The sequence below is a fragment of the Anolis sagrei genome, chromosome 4 (genome assembly GCF_037176765.1).
Source record: "Anolis sagrei isolate rAnoSag1 chromosome 4, rAnoSag1.mat, whole genome shotgun sequence".
NCBI classification, from domain to species: Eukaryota; Metazoa; Chordata; class Lepidosauria; order Squamata; family Dactyloidae; genus Anolis; species Anolis sagrei.
In genome coordinates, this window is record NC_090024.1 from 131,529,641 (window position 1) to 131,550,432 (window position 20,792).

The following is a 20,792-nucleotide window of genomic DNA, read 5'->3' on the forward strand; positions in this document are numbered from 1 at the left end:
CCTTGGAGACTAGGACACAAACAATGGCTTCAAACTACAAGAGAGGAGATTCTATCTGAACATTAGGAAGAACTTCCTGACTGTGAGAGCCATTCAGCAGTGGAACTCTCTGCCCCGGAGTGTGGTGGAGGCTCCTTCTTTGGAAGCTTTTAAGCAGAGGCTGGATGGCCATTTGTCAGGGGTGATTTGAATGCAATATTCCTGCTTCTTGGCAGGGGGTTGGACTGGATGGCCCATGAGGTCTCTTCCAACTCTTTGATTTTGATTCTAAGGTGTCCATTTGGTTAGGGAGCTGTCTGTGTAGACATTTAAGAACCATCGTGTGCTGGTACATCTGTACCAGGAGCTCCAACTTTATTTTCTTTCTATTAAGTGTTTGCATGCAGGGATTCTGCAAAAAGGTGGCTTCCTTTGGTTTGCAATCATAGGGCAAGCCACTTGTCAATCATTGTTAAGTTTGGATCCGCCCCTTCTCCCAGGGAGATGGGAAGGGAAGAGGGAGCCATTTTTAGTTAGTCTTAATGAGGAAAGCTAAGTTATAGGACATGGACAAGCTTCACCTGTACAAAAGCTCCATTTCTTAAGAACATCCAGGGAAACTGAAGTCTCTAAGAAATTCCGGAGGAAAAACAGCTTTACGGACCCAGATAACTCCAGCTGGAGAATCTGCAGGCCTTTACTGGTAGGTCTACTCGGTGCTCAAGACACAGTTTGAATCCGGTAGTAGGACCCACATCAGTAAGGATTAGATTATAGTCAGCCTGGAAGAGGTTTAAAAAGGGTTTTCCTCTAAGGTAAAGGAACAGTTAATGAAGACAGTTGCCTGTCCCTCGTGGACAAGATTAAAGAAGCCACCAGTTAATTCAAAGCCTTGAAGCATTTGTTTGACCAATTGAAGATTTGAGAAATATCTGTTGGATTTATTCAACAATAAAGGACTTTGTTACATCATTAAACACTCTAAAGACTATCTCTACAGGAAAATCCTTAAAGGCCTCTTTCAAGGCGCCCCTGGCTTCCCGCTGGGCACAAGGTGTACGTCCTATTTCAAAAGTCAATTATTACAGGCCCAGTGCGTGACAGAACACATCGTAAGAAACATACTTTCTCCACCTGAATTGGGGCTGAAAGCAATTTTTCAAATCCCAAAGTTTCCATCATAATTCTTATTTATTCAGAACATTTGAAATGTTACCCTTGAATACAATAATTCTCAAGGTGACTTAGAAATATAATGCATGCAGCCTAGCAGCTCTCCATCCTCTAGCTGTGAAAGAACAAGGTAGTTTTCATAAATATTATTTTCCTTCATTTTAGTTTGAAGGGCATGTCAGATGATTTTGGTTTTTAGTCAATTACATGTTTTAGCTAGTTTAGTTTGCAACTAGTCAAGCAGTATTAATTAGTTTTGTGTAGTTATTCTAGTTTTAGAACTATTTAGGCAGTAATTTTCCCCCTTTGTTTTGTTTATGAATGTTGATTAATTGTTACCAGTGGGTATAATGTATGTTTTTGGTATGCTTTAAGATTTAATAATTTTTTTTTAAAAAAACTGCATGGCAAAATTAATTGCTATAAGTAGTATATACTTGTATTTATTTATAGTAAGCATGTAAAAGGAGATGACATAAATAAATTTAAGACATGCATATAAATTTTGTTTTTTTCTAAATAGTTTTATTGATATAGCCAAAATATACTATATAAGAAAAACATACTTTCAATGCACAACACTACAAAAATGAAACAATCACAGGAAACTACTAACTCTCCTCAAACTACCCCCATCCTGTATATAAACACATTTAAAAATTGACTTCCCATCCCTCAAATTCAAAACAATAAACGAAAGTAAGAAAAACTTCACTATATTCCTCCAATATACTTATAAATTCTGACTTAAAGGCCCTTAAAAAAACCTTCAGTCTTCAAATCCCACAAGTATGTAAGAACTTCTTTCTAATCAAGGTAAATAATAATTTGTCCATTTCAGTCATTTCCGAAACTGCTCACCTGTTCTTCTTTTTTTTGGGGGGGGGGGGGGGGGGGGAGGGGCACTTTTCCAAATCTAGTATTACAGCCATTATCATATATTGCATCACTTTAAAATTAATTTTTTTAAATTGTTCATTTAACACCCCCCTCCCAAAAAACAAAACAAAACAAAACAAATTTAAAGCATATCAGCCAGTAGGTGCCCTTCTGCACTGGTCCATATGCTTTAAATGCCGATGTTGTTCACATATGGAAGCCAAACTGGGGGCTGAAAGCCCCCATTTTGGTGGGAGGATGGCCAGATACACTCCTATGCTGATTCACATTCAGCACAGAGGGGGGGGGGGGTGCATGACCCATTTCTTCCAAAATTTACCTGAGTGTTGTGACTCAGCTTGATTCTGAGCCTGAAACTGAACCCTCTTATGAGCCTGAAATGTTCCCTGATGAAGAGGATGATGGGATTCAGATTTCTGGTCCTGTTCCTATGCCTTTTTCTGTGCCTCTTGCAGACAGTGCACCAGAGGAGTCAACAAGTCAGTTCTCATGGGAAAAGAATGCCAGCGAATTAGATAACACCAGGTACAGAGGCCTTCACTTGCTCAGCCTTCTCACGCTGATACTGATAGAGAAGAGAGCCTTGATAGTGATTTAATGAGCAGGCAGGAACGGTTAGATTGGCGGGTCAGGAGGAGTTCGCGGTTAGCCAGCAAGAAAGAAGCCAGGTCGGTGAAAGGTCACCGTAATGCTTTCATGTTGGCAAAAGCGTAATGTTTTCATGTTAGCAAAAGCGTAATGTTTTCATGTTGGCAAAAGGTATTTAGGCTTCTGGTTAACAAAGGGAAGGTGTCAGTTCAACGTGGCTTTTTGCATGAAAGCTTCTATGGAATAACCTTGGCTTTAAAGCAGAATGCTTTGGGCTTCCTGAATCGGGATTCTTGGGTCTTGTGTTTCACTGATTTTACCTTGGACTCTTGTTTGACCATTGCTTAAAGGATTATGTTTTATGTTCTTACCTGAGGATCTTTGGAACTGTGTTTTGCATTTTACCTTTGTCTTTGGAACTTTGCATTGCTTATTCTATGCTTTGACTTTGGTTTTTCCTCAATAAACTACAAAATCTACAGCTCTTGTGTGGTGGTGTTTGGAAGCAAGGTGAAGCCTACTCCAAGTTGCAACACTGATAGGCATCTGGATGGAGGCACAAGGATTTGGAAGAGCTCTTGGAAGGCCCACAGCTTTCCAGATATTTTGTAACCCCTAGTAAACCTGGATTTCCCGGTTTACTCCAGATTAAGATGGAGCCTGAGGCCCTCCTGCACTGCAGTATATGGCAGTGTAGATGGGGTCTAATTCTGCCTTTTCTCTGTCTGCTGTTAGCATTTTCCATCACCTTTTGCAGCAGCCCCATCATTTCCTTCTTCTTTTTGCTGTGGACAAAATAACAACAAAAAAAAGCCTTAAAACCAATGAAAAATCTATGGCTGGTATTACTGAGAAACCTGTTGAATACTGATCAATAAGTAGAATCAAACTATAACCAGGGCTATTGACACAACAGCTCCCAAATGTCCTCTCTGACCTGTTACAACCTAAGCTCCCTGGTATATGGTGCAAATGAAAATGGAAGGATGGTGACGAAAGTACTGACAATCTGCTTTCTTCATCCCTGCCTCTCTTGGCTGGTCATCCAGGGAGGAAATGCAATTCAATTTCAAATACCACAAATCAATGCATCTCTCAGAGAAGGGAATTTCTATTTTGTTTAACTACCTCATCACACGGACTGATTTGCCTGTTGTACGTTGCTTTGCCTCAGCATGGTAAGGCAAGGTGGGTGATGTGGGGTGTGGAGTAGCAGCTTCTCCACCCCCCCCCCCCACATACATACACACTGGGAGCCCATGGATTCACCCCAGTGTGGGGTGAATCCATGGACCTTTATGATAAGGTCTTAAATGAAGCAGTACAGTAATTAGAGCACTGCTGAAAAAGCCCTCCTTAGATCCCTGGACTACAGGCCAGTGTCTACTTTAGCTTTATTGTTTTCCACCTCTCTAGCAAGCCTGAGTGCATTCTGCAATTTGGCTTTTGAAACTTTCTCCCTACAGATGCTGGCAATTCCTTTGAATTTCTCACAGGTGATTTCTCCCCCTTTCCATTTCTTGTACATGTCCTTTTAAAATCTTTGCTTAAGTCTATATAAATAAAAATGTAATGTTTGTTTGTGGGACTAACATAACTCAAAAACCACTGGATGAATTGACACCAAATTTGGACACAATACACATATCAGGCCAACAAGTGACCATCACTCATAAAAACAGTGAAAAACACATCAGAAGGGACTTAAAAAGCAAAAAAAAATTACATTACAATGCATGCGCAAAACCACACACACACACATATGCAAACACACATATATACACATTTACACACATATACACACAGAAAGCACATATACACAGACTGGGCCAAAGCAAAGCGTGGCAGGGGATGGCTAGTTTCTTATACATCCATACTGGTTTATTTAAACCACTCCTATTTTTCCTCATTGGAAGTCTCTGAAATCGTGCCCCCAATATCTCACTTTTCGGAAACTCCCATCTATCATGAACTCCTTTCTATTCCAATATTCTTGACCATGGGATCACACTCTGTTTTACCCAAAGTTTGTAGGAATCAACCTTCTTAAACTTTGAAAAACATAAACTGTTCATATTTAAACCTATTTTAATGTTTGCATATTTGTATATTTTAAATTGTATGATGATGTTTTTATGTTCAGCTGCTTTGAGTTTCTTGTGAGAGAAATAAAGCGGGGTATGAATGTAATAAATTATATATATATACACACACACACACACACACTTTCAGACAGAGTTTTGGAGCACAATACTCCTGACCTCATGATCGTGTTAAAAAACAAAGTATGGATTGTTGATGTTGCAATCCCAGGTGACACCAGGATTGAAGAGAAACAACTTGAAAAGCTGACATGATTTGAGGATTTAAAGATTGAACTGCAAGGACTCTGGCACAAGCCAGACAAAGTGGTCCTAGTGGTGATCGGCACACTGGATGCAGTGCCTAAAGACCTTGGCCTGCACTTAAACACAATCGGCGCTGTGGACTCATCTTGTTGTGTTTCAAATAACAACAACAACAACAACAGAATGTCTGTCTGTCTGTGCTTGACTTCCTATTTCTGCTGTATAATAAACTATAGCATGTCATGGTCACTCTAGTCTACAAAAACTGTTTAGAGCAGTGGTTCTCAACCTGTGGGTCCGGAAGTGTTTTGGCCTACAACTCCCAGAAATCCCAGCCAGTTTACCAGCTGTTAAGATTTCTGGGAGTTGAAGGCCAAAACATCTGGGGACCCACAGGTTGAGAACCACTGGTTTAGAGCATTCCCAGTGAATATGAAACAGGTACATTTCAACTGGGCAGTAGTCTACCCAAACTGCCCAGAGACATTTTGTCTATTTTTCTTTTTCTTTTGTAGATACCAAGATGCGGTGCAAGTACTTAGCTGGCTAGAGGAACTTTCCATTCAACACAACGATGTCATTGGGCAGGGTTGCTTTATTTCTAGCTGCCTGAATCTCATGCTTTATGCAGGTAGGTCCTGAGTTTATTTCATGTAATCATAGAACCAAGCATTTCATAGAATCATATAATCACAGAGTTGAAATAGAGCACAAGGACCATCCAGTCCAAGGCCTTACCATGTAGTGACATAGCATCAAAGCACCCCCCCCCAACAGATAGCCATTCAACCTCTGTTTAAAAACCTCCTCAATTTGAATCCATTGCTCCATATCCTAGACCCCTTCCACACTGCCCCTATATCCCAGGATCTGATCTCAGATTATCTGCTTATCCTAGATTATCTGACAGTGGAGATTCATATAATCCAATTACAGCAAATAATCTGGGATTAGATCCAGTGTAGAAGGGGTCCTAGTCTCCAGAACAGAATAAATCAAGCTCCAGAATTCCAAAAAATATATGAAAAGGATCAACCCCATTGTTTGGCAGTGTTGGTGGGGTCTTGGTCAACCACATGGACAATTTTGGAATATTTTGGATTACAGATAAGGAATGTTTAACCTGTACTAAGAGAAGAGGCAATAGTTAGCAGCTGGATCAAGATTCATTCTACATATTTGCAAGAAATACAAAAAGAATGAGCTGTGCTACCTTAGTGCTTTGCTCAATTTTCAGCTTTTTCTATGAAATTGCCAGAATCGAAACTCTTGGGAGGAATTGAAGTCATGTCAGAAAGTAATATTGGAAGAAAATAGGGACACAGACTAGGAAAAAACTGGAATCAAATTTAATTCTGCAGTTCCAAAGTGTAAAGTTTTGCTTGTCAGTGGATACTTTGGGTAAGAATCGAGAGCTAGGCCCTTTAACTTCTTTACCATGCCTTTTCTCCTTATCTGTTGAGCATTTGAGCACTTCAGACTTTAATAATAAGTGACACATAGGGATGCTGTGTTTTATAGATTTTTCTTCTTTTGCAGGTTTTTCATTTAGGTCTTTTGATCATTGTCTGGATTTTGTTCTCGCTAATGAATCGAACTGCATTCTTATGTCTCAAAACAACCTCATGCTTGGCCTGTATTCATCGTTGGCAATTTGGTAAATTTTGCATGTTTTTAATATCATTCTTAGTACTCTTAGTACTGCAAATGCAGCCCCCTGGTGGCGCAGCAGGTGAAAACCGCTGAGCTGCTGAACTTGCTGACTGAAAGGTTAGTGGTTCAAATCCAGGGAGCAGGATGAACTCCCACAGACCCAGCTTCTTCCAACCTAGCAGTTTGAAAAAATGCAAATGTGAGTAGATCAATAGGTACCACTTCTGCAGGAAGGTAACGGTGCGCCATGCAGTCATAATAATAATAATAATAATAATAATAATAATAATCTTTATTTGTACCCCGCTACCATCTCCCCAAGGGACTCAGTACGGCTTACATGAGGCCGAGCCCTCAATACATCAGTAAAAAAAAAACAGTAATACAAAACAATAAAATAAAACTCATAAACAAAAAATAGGCAGTAAACATCAACAATAACACAATAACATTTAAAAACCTGTAGCTGGGCCAAATGTAATAATTAAAATTTTAAAAATAATGCTGAGCAAGACCAGGTGAAATATAACTAGGATAGAATTTCGGAAAAGAATGGGGCGTACAGACAGTCCTAGATCACTAATAAAGTGCAATTAGGGACATATTGCTGGGAGTTTCCTTATTCTGGGAAGGCACACTGGAACAACCACATTTTCAGGCTCCTCCTAATAATAATAACTCTATTTATATTCCGCCCTATCTCCCCTAGGAGACTCAGAGCGGTGCCAGCCACATGACCTTGGAGGTGTCTATGGGCAACACTGGCTCTTCGGCTTAGTCATGGAGATAAGCACCCACCCCCCAGAGTCAGACGCAACTAGACTTAATGTCAAGGCCTTTACCTTTACCTTACTGGCAGCTTGCATAACTACCTCATCAGACAGGACTGTATCTAGCAGCAATGCTGTTTAAGCCCTAGGCCATCGACAGAGTCCTCCAGCTCACATCAAACGATGCACAGGAACTTTTGGTGGGGCTCTGTAGATGATCTAGGGCAGGACCAACTCATGCCACCACCATGGCAACACGAAAGGCTTTCTGTTGCCTAGGGAGCAATGGGGGGAAGCCGTGCAGTTGATGCTTCCCCCCATGGAATCAGCTTCCTCACAAGCTGGGTGATGTGGGACGTGGGGTGACAGATTCTCCACGCCCCCTTGACAAGAGTCACCGGACTCACCACAATGCGTGGCAATTCCGGTGGCTGTGTCACGAGGTCATTATTAGCCCTTTGGCATTACAACCTGGTTAGGAATTCTTTGCTTCAGTGGGGGAATGAGAGATAATGCTATTTACAACAGTTAGAGAGTTCGTATCAGTCAGCATGATGATGTTGTACAAAGTTATGATGGAGAATGTAATTTGTGACTAGGAGCAATTGATCTGATGTTCATCGCAACATACATAGAATCATAGAATCAAAGAGTTGGAAGAGACCTCATGGGCCATCCAGTCCAACTCCCTGCCAAAAAGCAGGAATATTGCATTCAAATCACCCCTGACAGATGGCCATCCAGCCTCTGTTTAAAAGCTTCCAAAGAAGGCGCCTCCACCACACTCCGGGGCAGAGAGTTCCACTGCTAAACGGCTCTCACAGTTAGGAAGTTCTTCCTCATGTTTAGATGGAATCTCCTTTCTTGTAGTTTGAAGCCATTGTTTCGTGTCCTAGTCTCCAAGGAAGCAGAAAACAAGCTTGCTTCCTCCTCCCTGTGGCTTCCTCTCACATATTTATACATGGTTATCATATCTCCTCTCAGCCTTCTCTTCTTCAGGCTAAACATGCCCAGCTCCTTAAGCCGCTCCTCATAGGGCTTGTTCTCCAGACCCTTGATCATTTTAGTTGCCCCCCTTTGGACACATTCCAGCTTGTCAATATCTCTCTTGAATTGTGGTGCCCAGAATTGGACACAATATTCCAGGTGTGGTCTAACCAAAGCATAATAGAGGGGTAGCATTACTTCCCTAGATCTAGACACTATGCTCCTATTGATGCAGGCCAAAATCGCATTGGCTTTTTTTGCCACCACATCACATTGTTGGCTCATGTTTAACTTGTTGTCCACGAGGACTCCAAGATCTTTTTCACATGTACTGCTCTCAAGCCAGGCATTGTCCCCCGTTCTGTATCTTTGCATACAATTCGCATACAAGCTCTAAAACAGATCAGCCTATTTAATTTTTTTTGCCAACAATAGGTTTGCTAGGATTCAAGAATGGAGTAACTTCATACAGCCATTTGAACAGGCAAGAAGGCTAATGAGAAGAACAAGTGCTTCCCTCTATGCTAATCACGGTTTCTGCAAGTTTGTGGAATGTGAGGTTCTACTACTTCGAAAGTATATTGAGGAAAAGCCTGATAAGGCCCGTGAGCTCCGCAACAAAGTGATAAAGGTGAGAGGTTTTGAGACCAGGCTCCATATATTTAGGTTGTTCACATAAAATTTAGGTTGTTCACACAAAACCACATTATTACATTTACTCAAATGTAATGCACACCATTTTGGGCCAAATTATGTTACAAAAATTAGGGTGAACATTATATTCGAGTACATTTGATGATGCATTATATTTTATTGCAAACTTGAAAAACACTGTTGATCATGCTGTAGTGCAACCTTACTAGTACTGCCCCCTGTAAAATACCCTCACTGTGTTGGTGACTTCATTCAGTTTAGGCTGTAATAGGCAGCACCCATCTGAGTGCTGAGCCAAAGCAAAAGGAGAAACTGCTTCAGGAGCACTTAGAACTCCCCTTTGAGGGACATCACCTCAAATTTAATGGCCATGGCTCAATTCTATGAAATCCTCGGATCTGTAGTTTAGGGAGGTATCAACATTCTTTGATAGAGAAGGCTCAATGCCTTGTGCAACTACATGACTCCATACTCCAGAGCATTGAGCCAGGGCAGTCAAAGTGGATTAATTCCATAGTGTAGATGCACTCCAAGGTTTTCTTTTCCATGGCTGGAAACTTTGGTGTTCTAACATTTTTGTTTCTAAAGAAGGAATTCTAAGCAGGCAGCAACAATAATGCTTTTTTGGACAGATTACAAAGAGTGCATTTTTTTGTTGCTGTCTATTGTGGTGCAGTTGGCTGAGTGTCAGCTGCATTAAGATCACTCTAACCAAAAGGTCATGAGTTTGAAGCCAGCCCAGGTCGGAGTGGGCTTCCAACCAATTGTGTAGCCTGTTGTCAACCTTTGCAACCCGAAAGACAGTTGCATCTGTCAAGTAGGAAAATTAGGTACCACCTTGTGTGGGGAGGCTAAATTAACTAATTTATGAGGCCATAAAAAAGACTCCAGCAAAGCACTCCAGCAAAAGCATGCGGGGAATGCGGAAGTACTTCATCAGTGTCGCAGATGGACGATGGAAGCGACAGCTCCCCTGGCGGCCAGAAAAAGTTAAAAAGCCTCTGTGTATGTCTGTATACGTTGTATGTCAAATCGGCATTGAATGTTTGCCATATATGTGTACACTGTAATCCACCCTGAGTCCCCTGTGGGGTGAGAAGGGCGAAATATAAATACTGTAAATAAATAAATAAATAAAATATTGTATTCACTAGTAAATGCTTTTTTTGTTTTGTTTTAGGATTTTGAAAAATGAGGTGTGCATTAGATTTGATGGTGCATTACACTTGAGAAATGTATTTGCTGGCATGGTAACACTATGCAACAAAATTTGAAACATTTTCTGTTCCTGGTTTGAAAGTGTTATTTCCTGTTTAATTGTGCAGTACTTACTTTGAAAGTTGTTGTTATACTCCAGAAACTTAGTTTTTGTGGCTGTCACAAAACTATGTTGAATTGGTTGAGATTTTATGAGATATTCATTGAAAAACGATAGCAAAATGTGCTGCAGGATGTCCCACAAAAAGTAACTTTTTGCAGTTAAATCAACTTTTTCCATGTTGTTACGATATAATCAATTAGGAAATGATATTTATAACCCAGGAACAAAATTCATGTTATTATTTATTTATTTATTTAACTTAATTTATATACCGCTTTTCTCAGCCCTCAGGCGACTCAAAGTGGTTAACAACAGCAAAATTCAATGCAAAAACATCACAAAACGAATATGGGACAGTTAAAAAAGTAGCATCATCAACGATTAAACATCAATATAACAATCATTCGCGTCTCATCAGTAAAATCAGAATCCAATCTCATCATCCATTACTCTGCATTCCTATATTCAATTACACTGCTTAATCGAATGCTTGTTCGAACAGCCAGATCTTCAATTTCCTCCGAAACGCCAACAGGGAGGGGGCCGATCTGATATCTGTAGGAAGGGTGTTCCACAGCTGAGGGGCCACCACTGAGAAGGCCCTGTCTCTCGTCGCCACCAGGCTCGCCTGTGATGCAGGCGGGACCGAGAGCAGGGCCTCCCCAGATTATCTTAGTGTCCTAGTTGGTTCATAGGAGGAGATGCGTTCGGAGAGGTAAGTAGGGCCAGAACCCTACTTACAAAAAATGTTACAAAAATGCATCCTTTACAATTCACCGATTTTTGCCTCAAGATTGAGTATGTGTTCTCAATAAGAAATTATTAGATCTTTGTTCGATGCTTTCATTGAATGAATCATGAGTATTGAGTTACTTAACTCTGAATGCCATTCCACTAATTACTCTGGGTTGTGTGGCCTTGTCATAAGGTAAAGTAGTGTAGTGGTAGAGCATGTCATTCTGTAGATTTCAAGTCTCACTGGATCTACTTTGTTTCTTTTAAGTTAGATCATGAAATGTATGTGTACCAGGTTTGGTCCCGATCCATGGCATCCTCTGAAGTTGCCAGCCACAGATGCAGGCAAAATGTCAGGGGAAAATGCTGCTAGAACACGGCTATACAGCTCGAAAACCACCCAACACCCCAGTGATTCCAGTAATGAAAGCCTTCGACAATAGCTTTTTAAATATGTGATTTTTCTATGTTAATGGAGGATGTTGTGCTCCTACCCCCTGCAAAAATGGAGGGATGTATTTTTAACTGAGGGAGGTCTGCATTCTTCCTTTAAATATTTTAAAAAACAGCACAACGAATGTAAAATTGCATGAATCAATAGTTTTCTTCTCTGTTGGAACACTTTTTCAAACAACCGGTTAACTATAATAGGCATTCTGCTCCCATTGTCAGAAAGCAGCCCAAGAAACTCCTCTGATCTTCAGGCATGCAGAGGTGACTTTACCTTATACGAGATACTGGAAGCTTGGTGTTGCCTGCATGATGAATCAAGGCTGCCTATAGCAGTGATAGCTGCTGCAGTTCAACAATATCTGGAAAGATATGCCTCACTTAGTCTTTCTGCTTCTCTCTAGTTGTTTCTCTAACTTTGTTTGACACAATTCTCCATTGCTTTCCTTAGAATTGTGATCTATTGATGACTCAGTGTTCCACAAGCCCGATCTTCTATGCCAGAGTTTACCACCTGAAGGCCTATGTCCAACTGATGCTTGATCATGATGAAAATAGCCAAAACTTTCTGGAAAAGGCATTCCAGAGCAGTGAGCTGTATGGGAACTATTTGGAACGATCATGGCTGGAGATTAGCAAGGTAAAAGACCTGGGAAATTTTTCACCTATCGGGAACTACAGTGAGCCTTCCACATATGCACCTTTGACTTTTGTGGTTTGATTTTTTGTGGATTACTTGATAGAGTTTCCAGGGCTGCCCTCCACCACCTTTCTCAGGGATCTTTAAGTTTCACCTAGCATTCCCAGTCTCACAAGACTGAAATAAACTGCAAGATACTGGGAAGGCAAGTGTTGGCAAGCCTGGATGGAAGCAGGGTGTTGTTGAGAGAATTGATAGTCACAAAGCAATCCAGCAATCTGCTCCCCTTCAACCTCAGAGACCAGCTGAGGACAAAAGCAAGATACAGTGCCAGCTGCTGGGAAAAGTTAACACCATATTGTCGAAGGCTTTCGTGGTCGGAATTACTGGGTTCTTGTAGATTTTTTCGGGCTATATGGCCATGTTTTAGAGGCATTCTCTCCTGACGTTATGCCTGCATCTGTGGCAAGCATCCTCAGAGGTAGTGAGATCCTCACTACCTCTGAGGATGCTTGCCATACTTGCCTCACTACCTCTGAGGATGCTTTTCATAGATGCAGGTGAAACGTCAGGAGAGAATGCTTCTAGAATATGGCCATATAGCCCGAAAAAACCTACAGGAACCCAAAAGTGAACACGCTTGAAGCTGGGAGGAGATTCTACTGTTCCTTTCTGATAATGTGCTTCCTAGTCTCCCTCACCTCCAATCCGAAGTGACTGCGCTTGTTTGGTTTGTGGTGAGCCAAAACTCCTGGGTGGGAAGCTTGTAAATCAGTGGTTCCCAGCCTGTGGGCCGTGGTCCACTGGTGGGCCGTGAAACCTAAAATAAGTCCGCAGCTCTAAATTATTAAATATGGTTTTCTGTGGGCAATCAGATGGCGACTACTGGATGGCATATGTTCTATATCAGAAACTAGAGCTGATGTGGTCTATCCAATGCAGATTTCTGAATCAGCACCCCAAATAACCAAATTAAATCTAAAGTTGACCAAAAACTGATTCATAACCCTTTTGCTACTAATGTTGGAGAGTGGTCCCTGGTCAAAAAAAGATTGGGAACCACTGTTGTAAATGGAGCTTCAGAAAGCAATCTAGCAATCTAGAGAGATCAGTTTGCCTGACTAGAAAGAAAGGCAAGATGCAAGACCAGGCTCCTGGAGACAGTTTATAGCCATCTCTACATGCCTGAAGCTGGAGAGTTTCCTTGCCTGTATTTCCTTCCTTCCCCTCCCTGATCTGACACGATTGCTCTTGTTAGGATTCCAGGAAGCCATCACTCTTGGTGGGAAGCTTAGAAGTGGAGCTTCAAAAAGCAATCCAGCAATTTGGTTCCCTCCAGTCTTGATAGAGTAGCCTGCACCTTGGGTGTAAGTCCAAGGTGCTGGAAAGGACTTAACAGTCATCTTTCCATGGCGAAAGGGTGGGTGGGATCCCTGGGTTGCTTTCTGCTGCTGCTTTTCCAAGCTTCCCACTCAGAAGCTATGACTCCCTGGAAATCTATGGAGGGCAATTGTCTCAGAGATGGAACACCGGGTGGCTGGGGATGGGAGATGAGGAAGCACATTGTTAAAAAGCAGCCCAGGAAACTCCTCCCATCTTTAGACATACAGATGTGACTTTAATTTCTTTCCAGCCACCTGGAGCACATATGGGCACACTCAGTTCAAAGTGAATTCATTATTATTATTATTATTATTATTATTATTATTATTATTATTATTTTGTATACTTGTACCCCGCCCTTCTCACCTCAAGGTGGGACTCAGGGCAGCCTCACAACATAAACATAAAAACATTCAACAAATTCATTAAGACAGACATTAAATAAATAATTGTTAAAATACGCCAAAAAAATCAAAGTCCAGGTCAACTCGTTGTCATTTCAGATTGCTTATATTTTCTTCTCACTTGCCGCTATTCAATCGTCAATCACTTGGTCCCACAACCAAGTCTTGATTTTCCTTCTAAAGGATAGGAGGGAGGTGGCCAAACTGATGTCCCTTGGGAGGGAATTCCACAGACAGGGGGACACTGCTGAGAAGGCTCTGTCCCTCGTCCCCACCAATCGCATTTGCGACAACAGTGGGATCGAGAGCAGGGCCTCTCCAGATGATGTTAAACTTCATGATGGTTCGTAACAGGAGATATGTTCTGACAGGTAGTCTGGGCCGGAACCGTTTAGGGCTTTAAAGGTTAAAACCAGCACTTTGAATTGTGCTCGGTAGCAGATTGGCAGCCAGTAAAGAATTTCCGTAAAGAATTTCCATGCTTTACACTGTCATTTACTCTTGTTAAATGTGGTGGTGGTAGTGGAGGGAGTGAAGATATTCAGTTTTTCCACTATTGCAGGGGGTCTCCATCCCTAACTCTGCAAATATGGAGTGACGACTGTACTACATATAAGAAACATCCCAGAGCGACGTGAAGTATATTTGCACTTAAAATGGCATAGGGTTTTCAGAAAGGCCTTGACTCAAATGCTAATTATATTTCTGTAAGCAAGTTGAACACAGCATATTGGCAGATACAAGTAAGGATTGATTGATTGATTTGGGGTAGTTGTTTTTAAAGCAGCCCTGTCCCTAAATGTCCAGAGTGCAGAACATAATTTAAACAGCAGGATAGTTGCATTTGTGTAGATGCTTTTCCCCACTAGTGTGATACTTCTCACAAAGGAGAATGGGATTCTAGTATCGGCAGTCCTCGAGTTACAAACATTTGACTTACAAATTATTCAGGGGTGAGACAACAGGAAGTGAGACAAATCTATCTCTAGGAAGGGAAATTAACTCCTAGAAGAGTGATCATGGGGGAAAGGGGTCTCTAATGAAGTTTTGTTTCTACAACAAACCAAATTTTTCAAAATCCAATTATCATAGTGACAGAAAATGACGTGAAATTGTCTGGACGGGGCACAGACAGCAAAACAGATGTCACAGGGATGTTAACCATTCCCTATGCTATTCATTCATATGTGTGTGTGTGTGTGTGTGTATGGCTGGAGCTACCTGTCCAAACGCATCTCCCCCTATGAACCACCGCGGAGATTAAGATCTTCTGAGGAGGCCTTGCTCTCGGTCCCGCCACTATCACAGGTGCGTTTGACAGGAATGAGAGACAGGGCCTTCTCAGTGATTGCCCCTCGGCTATGAACTACTTCCTAATGAGATTAGGTCAGCTCCCTCCCTCTTGTCCTTTGGAAGGATGATAAAAAAGTGGCTGTGGAACCGAGCCTTTGGGACTGTGTAATGAGGTGGCGATAGGAACTCTTAGTATGCCAACCAAATTCCATAGGGTTGTTTAGACAGTTTTAACTAGAGGATTTTAATGTTAAGTGATTTAATGTTATTATATGTGTATGGTCTAGTATGTTTTGGCATTGAATGTTTGCCATTTATATGTTGTGCTCTGCCCTGAGTCCCCTTTGGGGTGAAAAGGGCAGAATATAAATGCTTTAAATAAATAATAAATATATACACTTAAACATGTACCTGTTCCGAATTATAAACGAATTCAACTTAAGATTAAGCCTACAGAACCTATCTCGTTCATAACTTGAGAACTCCCTATACTTCAAAGTGACTCTTTTTATTATTCTAGTGTGTAGACAAGGCATGGAAATCCAGGGATCCTCAGAAGTTGTTGGGCTGCAATTTATATATATATAGCCCTTGGTTCTTTTTCTGTATTACAACACCCTCCTAAATTGTTTCCATCAAATCTATTCTGAGCCGTTGTCCTTTTCTTCTAGGAGTGGTGGTTCACTGGAAGTTGCCCAATGAAAGATTGGTGGTTAAAAACAGTTCCAGATTTTCCTGAGTGGAAAGTAGGCATGACAGCTGCAGAAATGGGAGATTTCTATAAAAACAAGTATCTTCTGAAGGTGCCAGAGATAGATATACTTAGCCAAATCCCAGAAACTATTATGGAACATGAACATCCAATAGTCTGAAAGTGTCCCGCACCAGGGAGTCTGCTCTGCAAGAAACTCGTGTGCATCATCATTGGTTCTGCAAGAAATTCTGTTGCAGCTGGTGCTGCAGTGTATGTCTACAAATTCTGGACTCTCCCTGGCTAAATCCACATTCCAGTATTTGTCATGTGTACCTCAGTATGTTATCTGACAACTATTATCTGCCCTTAAAAGTCCTTTCTTCCAGGAAATCACTCGAATTCAGCTTCTGTTGTTTTAATTTCGCACAGTCTTTGAACCAAGATTATATGTGTTTAAGGGGACTTTCAATTGCACAAAACTTCATGCCTACTATTGGCTCTTGGGGAGTCTTTGTGATGGGGATGGATGGCCCAGCTTACCTGTCCGAATGTATCTCCCTCTACGTCCCGCCTCGCAGTTTAAGATCATTCGGAGGGGCCCTGCTCTCGGTCTCGCCAGTCTCGCAAGTTTGGTGGGGACGAGGGACAGGGCCATCTTGGCGGTGGCCCCATGCCTGTGGAACTCACTCCCCTGCGAGATTTAACTTTCTTTTCTTTCAGAAAGAAGGCTAAATTGTGGTTCTGGGACCAGGCCTTTGGTCAGCACTTTGCATGACAGCACTTGGGATGCTGAATGGGACTGGAATTGGCTATTTGGATTGATGACAATGTGTTTTAACTTAATGTTCTATTTACTGTTTTAAATATTTACTGTTATTATCTTATGACATCAATAATAACATGCAGTGTGCTGGCACGGCTGTGCCAGGAGATTTGAATTTCTTTTTCTTGCACTGTTAGTTTGCATGAATCCATTTGGGCCATGCATTTTGCAATTGGGTAGCTTTCCCCAGGTTGCAGTCATAGGACCAACAATCTATCAATCATCGTTAGAGCCTTTAGATCTGCCCCTTTCCCCAGTTTTGGAGGGAAAAGGGACTTTTAGTTCATTCTCACAGTTTGGAGCCTTACAGCAGGACGTGTGGGCTTTCTCTGACCCACCTGTAAAAAGCTTCACTTCTTACAGCTTTTGCTGGGGAAAAAGGAAAATCTCTACAGCTTTGCTGGGGAGTAAAGTTATAGTTCCACAGCTTTGCTGGGGGAATACAGCCAGCTTTTGCTGGAAAATAAAGGAATGGTTCCACAGCTTTCGTGGGGCAAATCTACAGGACACCAGCTTGGCAGATCTACAGCAACCATTGCCTGGTAAGGGACCACTCGGGCTATCCATAATGCAGCTTGGAGCTGGGAGTTGGGGCCTCATGCCAACAGGGTAAAGTAAAGATTGCCCAAGGAGGGGTCGGAAGGTTTCCCTAAAGAGGAAAGGAACAGTTTATCAAGCAGTTGCCTGTCCCTTATTGGCAGATCGAGAAAGCTACTAGTTTTTCAAGATTATATAGCATTTAATTCATTTGTTCGAAGATTTAAGCCTTAATAAAGAACTTTGTTGAACCTATTTTGAGCCTCTACAGAACTTTGTGTTGGGAAATCTATGGGACCCTTTAGCTGAGGCACCCCGGCATCCCGTTGGACATACAGAAAGTATGTCCTGTAAACAGATATTGTCATAGGCCCAGCGCGCGACAGCACATGCAACCCTTTCATTACTTTTTGCAGACCTCCCGCAACAGCTGTCAAGTAAGCAGAACACTTTTCTGTATGCTTCTCGGTCCTCTGACATGTTTTATTTCATGGTCTCATAAGGTTCTATGGCATCAGAAGGGTCTTTTTTATCCGTGTGTATGACACAAAACCAGTGTTGTAAATTTTGGTAGCACCTACAGTACAAGAAATCTTTGCAGTGGCTGTCACATTTCAGCAGCAATTCCTATCCAACTCATAACCTTGCAGACTGCACAGTACAGGATTTTATCTTCTGTCACGAAGAATGAATGAATTGTATTATTATAGTCACAGAGGAGTTTTTTTTTTTTTAAAAAAGCATTAATATTAAGATCAGAGATTTGAAATACGAAAAGTCCATGCAACCCTCACCCCCAGATCACAAAGGAACGCAGTTAAAGGGTACACATGTGCTCTTTCCCCTTAACTGGTGGGATGCAACGATAACTATTCTTTGCCTAACCATTAACCCATGTCAGATAGTTACTTTGGGCTTCTGGGCTATAATAATATTTTGGGCTATTAAATACAGGCCAAGTATTTCCTATCCAAAATGCTTAGGACCAGAGCTGTGATTAAACATATGTAAAGCAAACAAGCTGGAATGTGTCCAGAGGAGGGCGACTAAAATGATCAAGGGTCTGGAGAACAAGCCCTACGAGGAGCGGCTTAGGGAACTGGGCATGTTTAGCCTGAAGAAGAGAAGGCTGAGAGGAGATATGATAGCCATGTATAAATATGTGAGAGGAAGCCACAGGGAGGAGGGAGCAAGCTTGTTTTCTGCTTCCTTGGAGACTAGGACGTGGAACAATGGCTTCAAACTACAAGAGAGGAGATTCCATCTGAACATTAGGAAGAACTTCCTGACTGTGAGAGCCGTTCAGCAGTGGAACTCTCTGCCCCGGAGTGTGGTGGAGGTTCCTTCTTTGGAAGCTTTTAAGCAGAGGCTGGATGGCCATTTGTCAGGGGTGATTTGAATGCAATATTCCTGCTTCTTGGCAGGGGGTTGGACTGGATGGCCCATGAGGTCTCTTCCAACTCTTTGATTCTATGATATGTAACGGCGCAAGTTTACTCTAGAAGTGTCATTGGTGGGGTTCAGTGTGCTCTCTGGTTGCAGGATGAACTACAATTCTCAAAATGGTGGAGCAGTCCCCTCAACCCCCCGCCCCCTCCAGTAGGTTCAGATGGTCTGTATGCCAAGTTAGGTCCAGGTCCATCATTGGTGGAGTTCAGAGTGCTCTTGCTGTGATAGCATAGGATATATCTGGCTGGTGTTTGAATTATACACACACACACACAAGCTGTCCCCTGCCACGCATTGCTGTGGCTCAGTCTGGTGTTCTACAAAATAAAGTAATGAGAAAGTGTTGGTTTCTAATATATGTAATTTCTTTCTGCTTGTGGGTAAACCGTATTTCTTGTTGTTTCATTGTCAGTGTTGATGGAGGGATTGTGTGGTTTGCGTACTCTGGAACATGCAACATATCATTGTCCTTCTTTAAGGGTCCCTTTCAAATCTATGATGCTATACCTGTCATATACATATATATGTGTGGTTGTGAATCATATATATCTATATGTATGGCTGGATGGCTCTTTGTCAGGAGGGCTTTGATTATGTTTTGTGCCCCAGTGAAGTGAGTTGGACTGGATGGCCTTAAGGCAGCATTTCTTAACTTGGGGGTAGGGACCCCTGGGGGGGGGGGAGTCATGAGGGGGTGTCAGAAAGGTTGACAAAGACCACCAGAAAACACAGTATTTTCTGTTAGTCATGGGGTTCTGTGTGGGAAGTTTGGCCCAATTCTATAGTTGGTGGGGTTCAGAATGCTCTTTGATTGTAGGTTAACTATAAATTCCAGTAACTACAACTCCATCTGTGTTCATATTTGGGTATATGGAGTATTCATGCCAATTTGGACTAGATTCTTCATCCATCCATGTTTTAATCCATAGTGCTCTCTGGATGTAGGTGAACTACAACTCCAAAACTGAAGGTTAGAAAAGTACCAATATATATATACATACATATATTATGGAAGCTTTGGATAGCATATGATATATTTGGCTGGAGTTACACTTTAAAAGTACCACACACACACACACACATATATACATATACATATATATATATATATACATATACATACATACACATACACACACACAGTAGCTGTCCCCTCCATGTGTTGCTGTGGCCCAGTCTGGTGATCTGGAAAATAAAGTAATGAGAAAGTGTTGGTTTGCAATATATGTAATTTCTTTATGCTTGTGGGTAAACAGTATTTCTTGTTGTTTGTCAGTGTTGATGTGGAGAGTGTCTGGTTTGCCCGCCCTGGAATATGCAACATATCATAGTCCTTCTTTAGGGGTCCCTTTCAAATCTATGATACTATGTGTGTGTGTGTCAATCATATCTATCTATCTATCTATCTATCTATCTATATCTATGGCTTGATGGCTCTTTGTCAGGAGCGCTCTGATTACATTTTCTTGCCCTGGTGAAGAGAGTTGGACTGGATGGCCTTAAGTATTTTCTGTTGGTCATGGGGGTTCTGTGTGGGAAATTTGCCTCAATTCTGTCATTTGTGGGATTCAGAATGCTCTTTGTTTGTAGGTGAACTATAAATCCCAATGACTACAAATTCCAAATGTCAAGGTCTGTTTCCCCCAAACTCCATCTGTGTTCATATTTGGGCATATGGAATATTTGTGCCAAGTTTGGTCCAGATCCATCATTGATTGAGTCCACAGTGCTGTCTGGATGTAGGTGAACTACAACTCCCATACACAAGCTCAATGCCCACCAAACCCTTCCAGTATTTTCTGTTGGTCATGGGAGTTCTGTGTCTCAAGTTTGGTTCAATTCCATCATTGATGGAGTTCAGAATGATCTTTGATTGTAGGTGAACTATAAATCCCAGCAACTACAACTCCCAAATGACAAAATCAGAATTTTTTGAGTGATGGTCACTCCTTGTTTTGGGTAGAATATAATACATTTGGCTGGAGTTACACTTAGAAAAGAACCAGTTTAT

At 41.6% G+C, this 20,792-nt stretch overlaps 1 protein-coding gene across 1 annotated transcript in view; it reads left to right on the forward strand.

The window, feature by feature from the left end:
- The window catches only part of ADCY10 (adenylate cyclase 10), an 85,005-nt gene extending 68,338 nt beyond the window's left edge, over window positions 1-16,667 (forward strand). The window contains exons 30-34 of the mRNA XM_067467684.1: window positions 5,504-5,619; window positions 6,528-6,645; window positions 8,834-9,029; window positions 12,010-12,198; window positions 15,950-16,667. Of these exons, the coding sequence (XP_067323785.1) occupies window positions 5,504-5,619; window positions 6,528-6,645; window positions 8,834-9,029; window positions 12,010-12,198; window positions 15,950-16,150 (820 nt within the window). The 3' untranslated portion in view covers window positions 16,151-16,667. The remainder of the gene's footprint in view (window positions 1-5,503; window positions 5,620-6,527; window positions 6,646-8,833; window positions 9,030-12,009; window positions 12,199-15,949) is intronic.
- The last annotated feature ends 4,125 nt before the right edge of the window (window positions 16,668-20,792 follow it).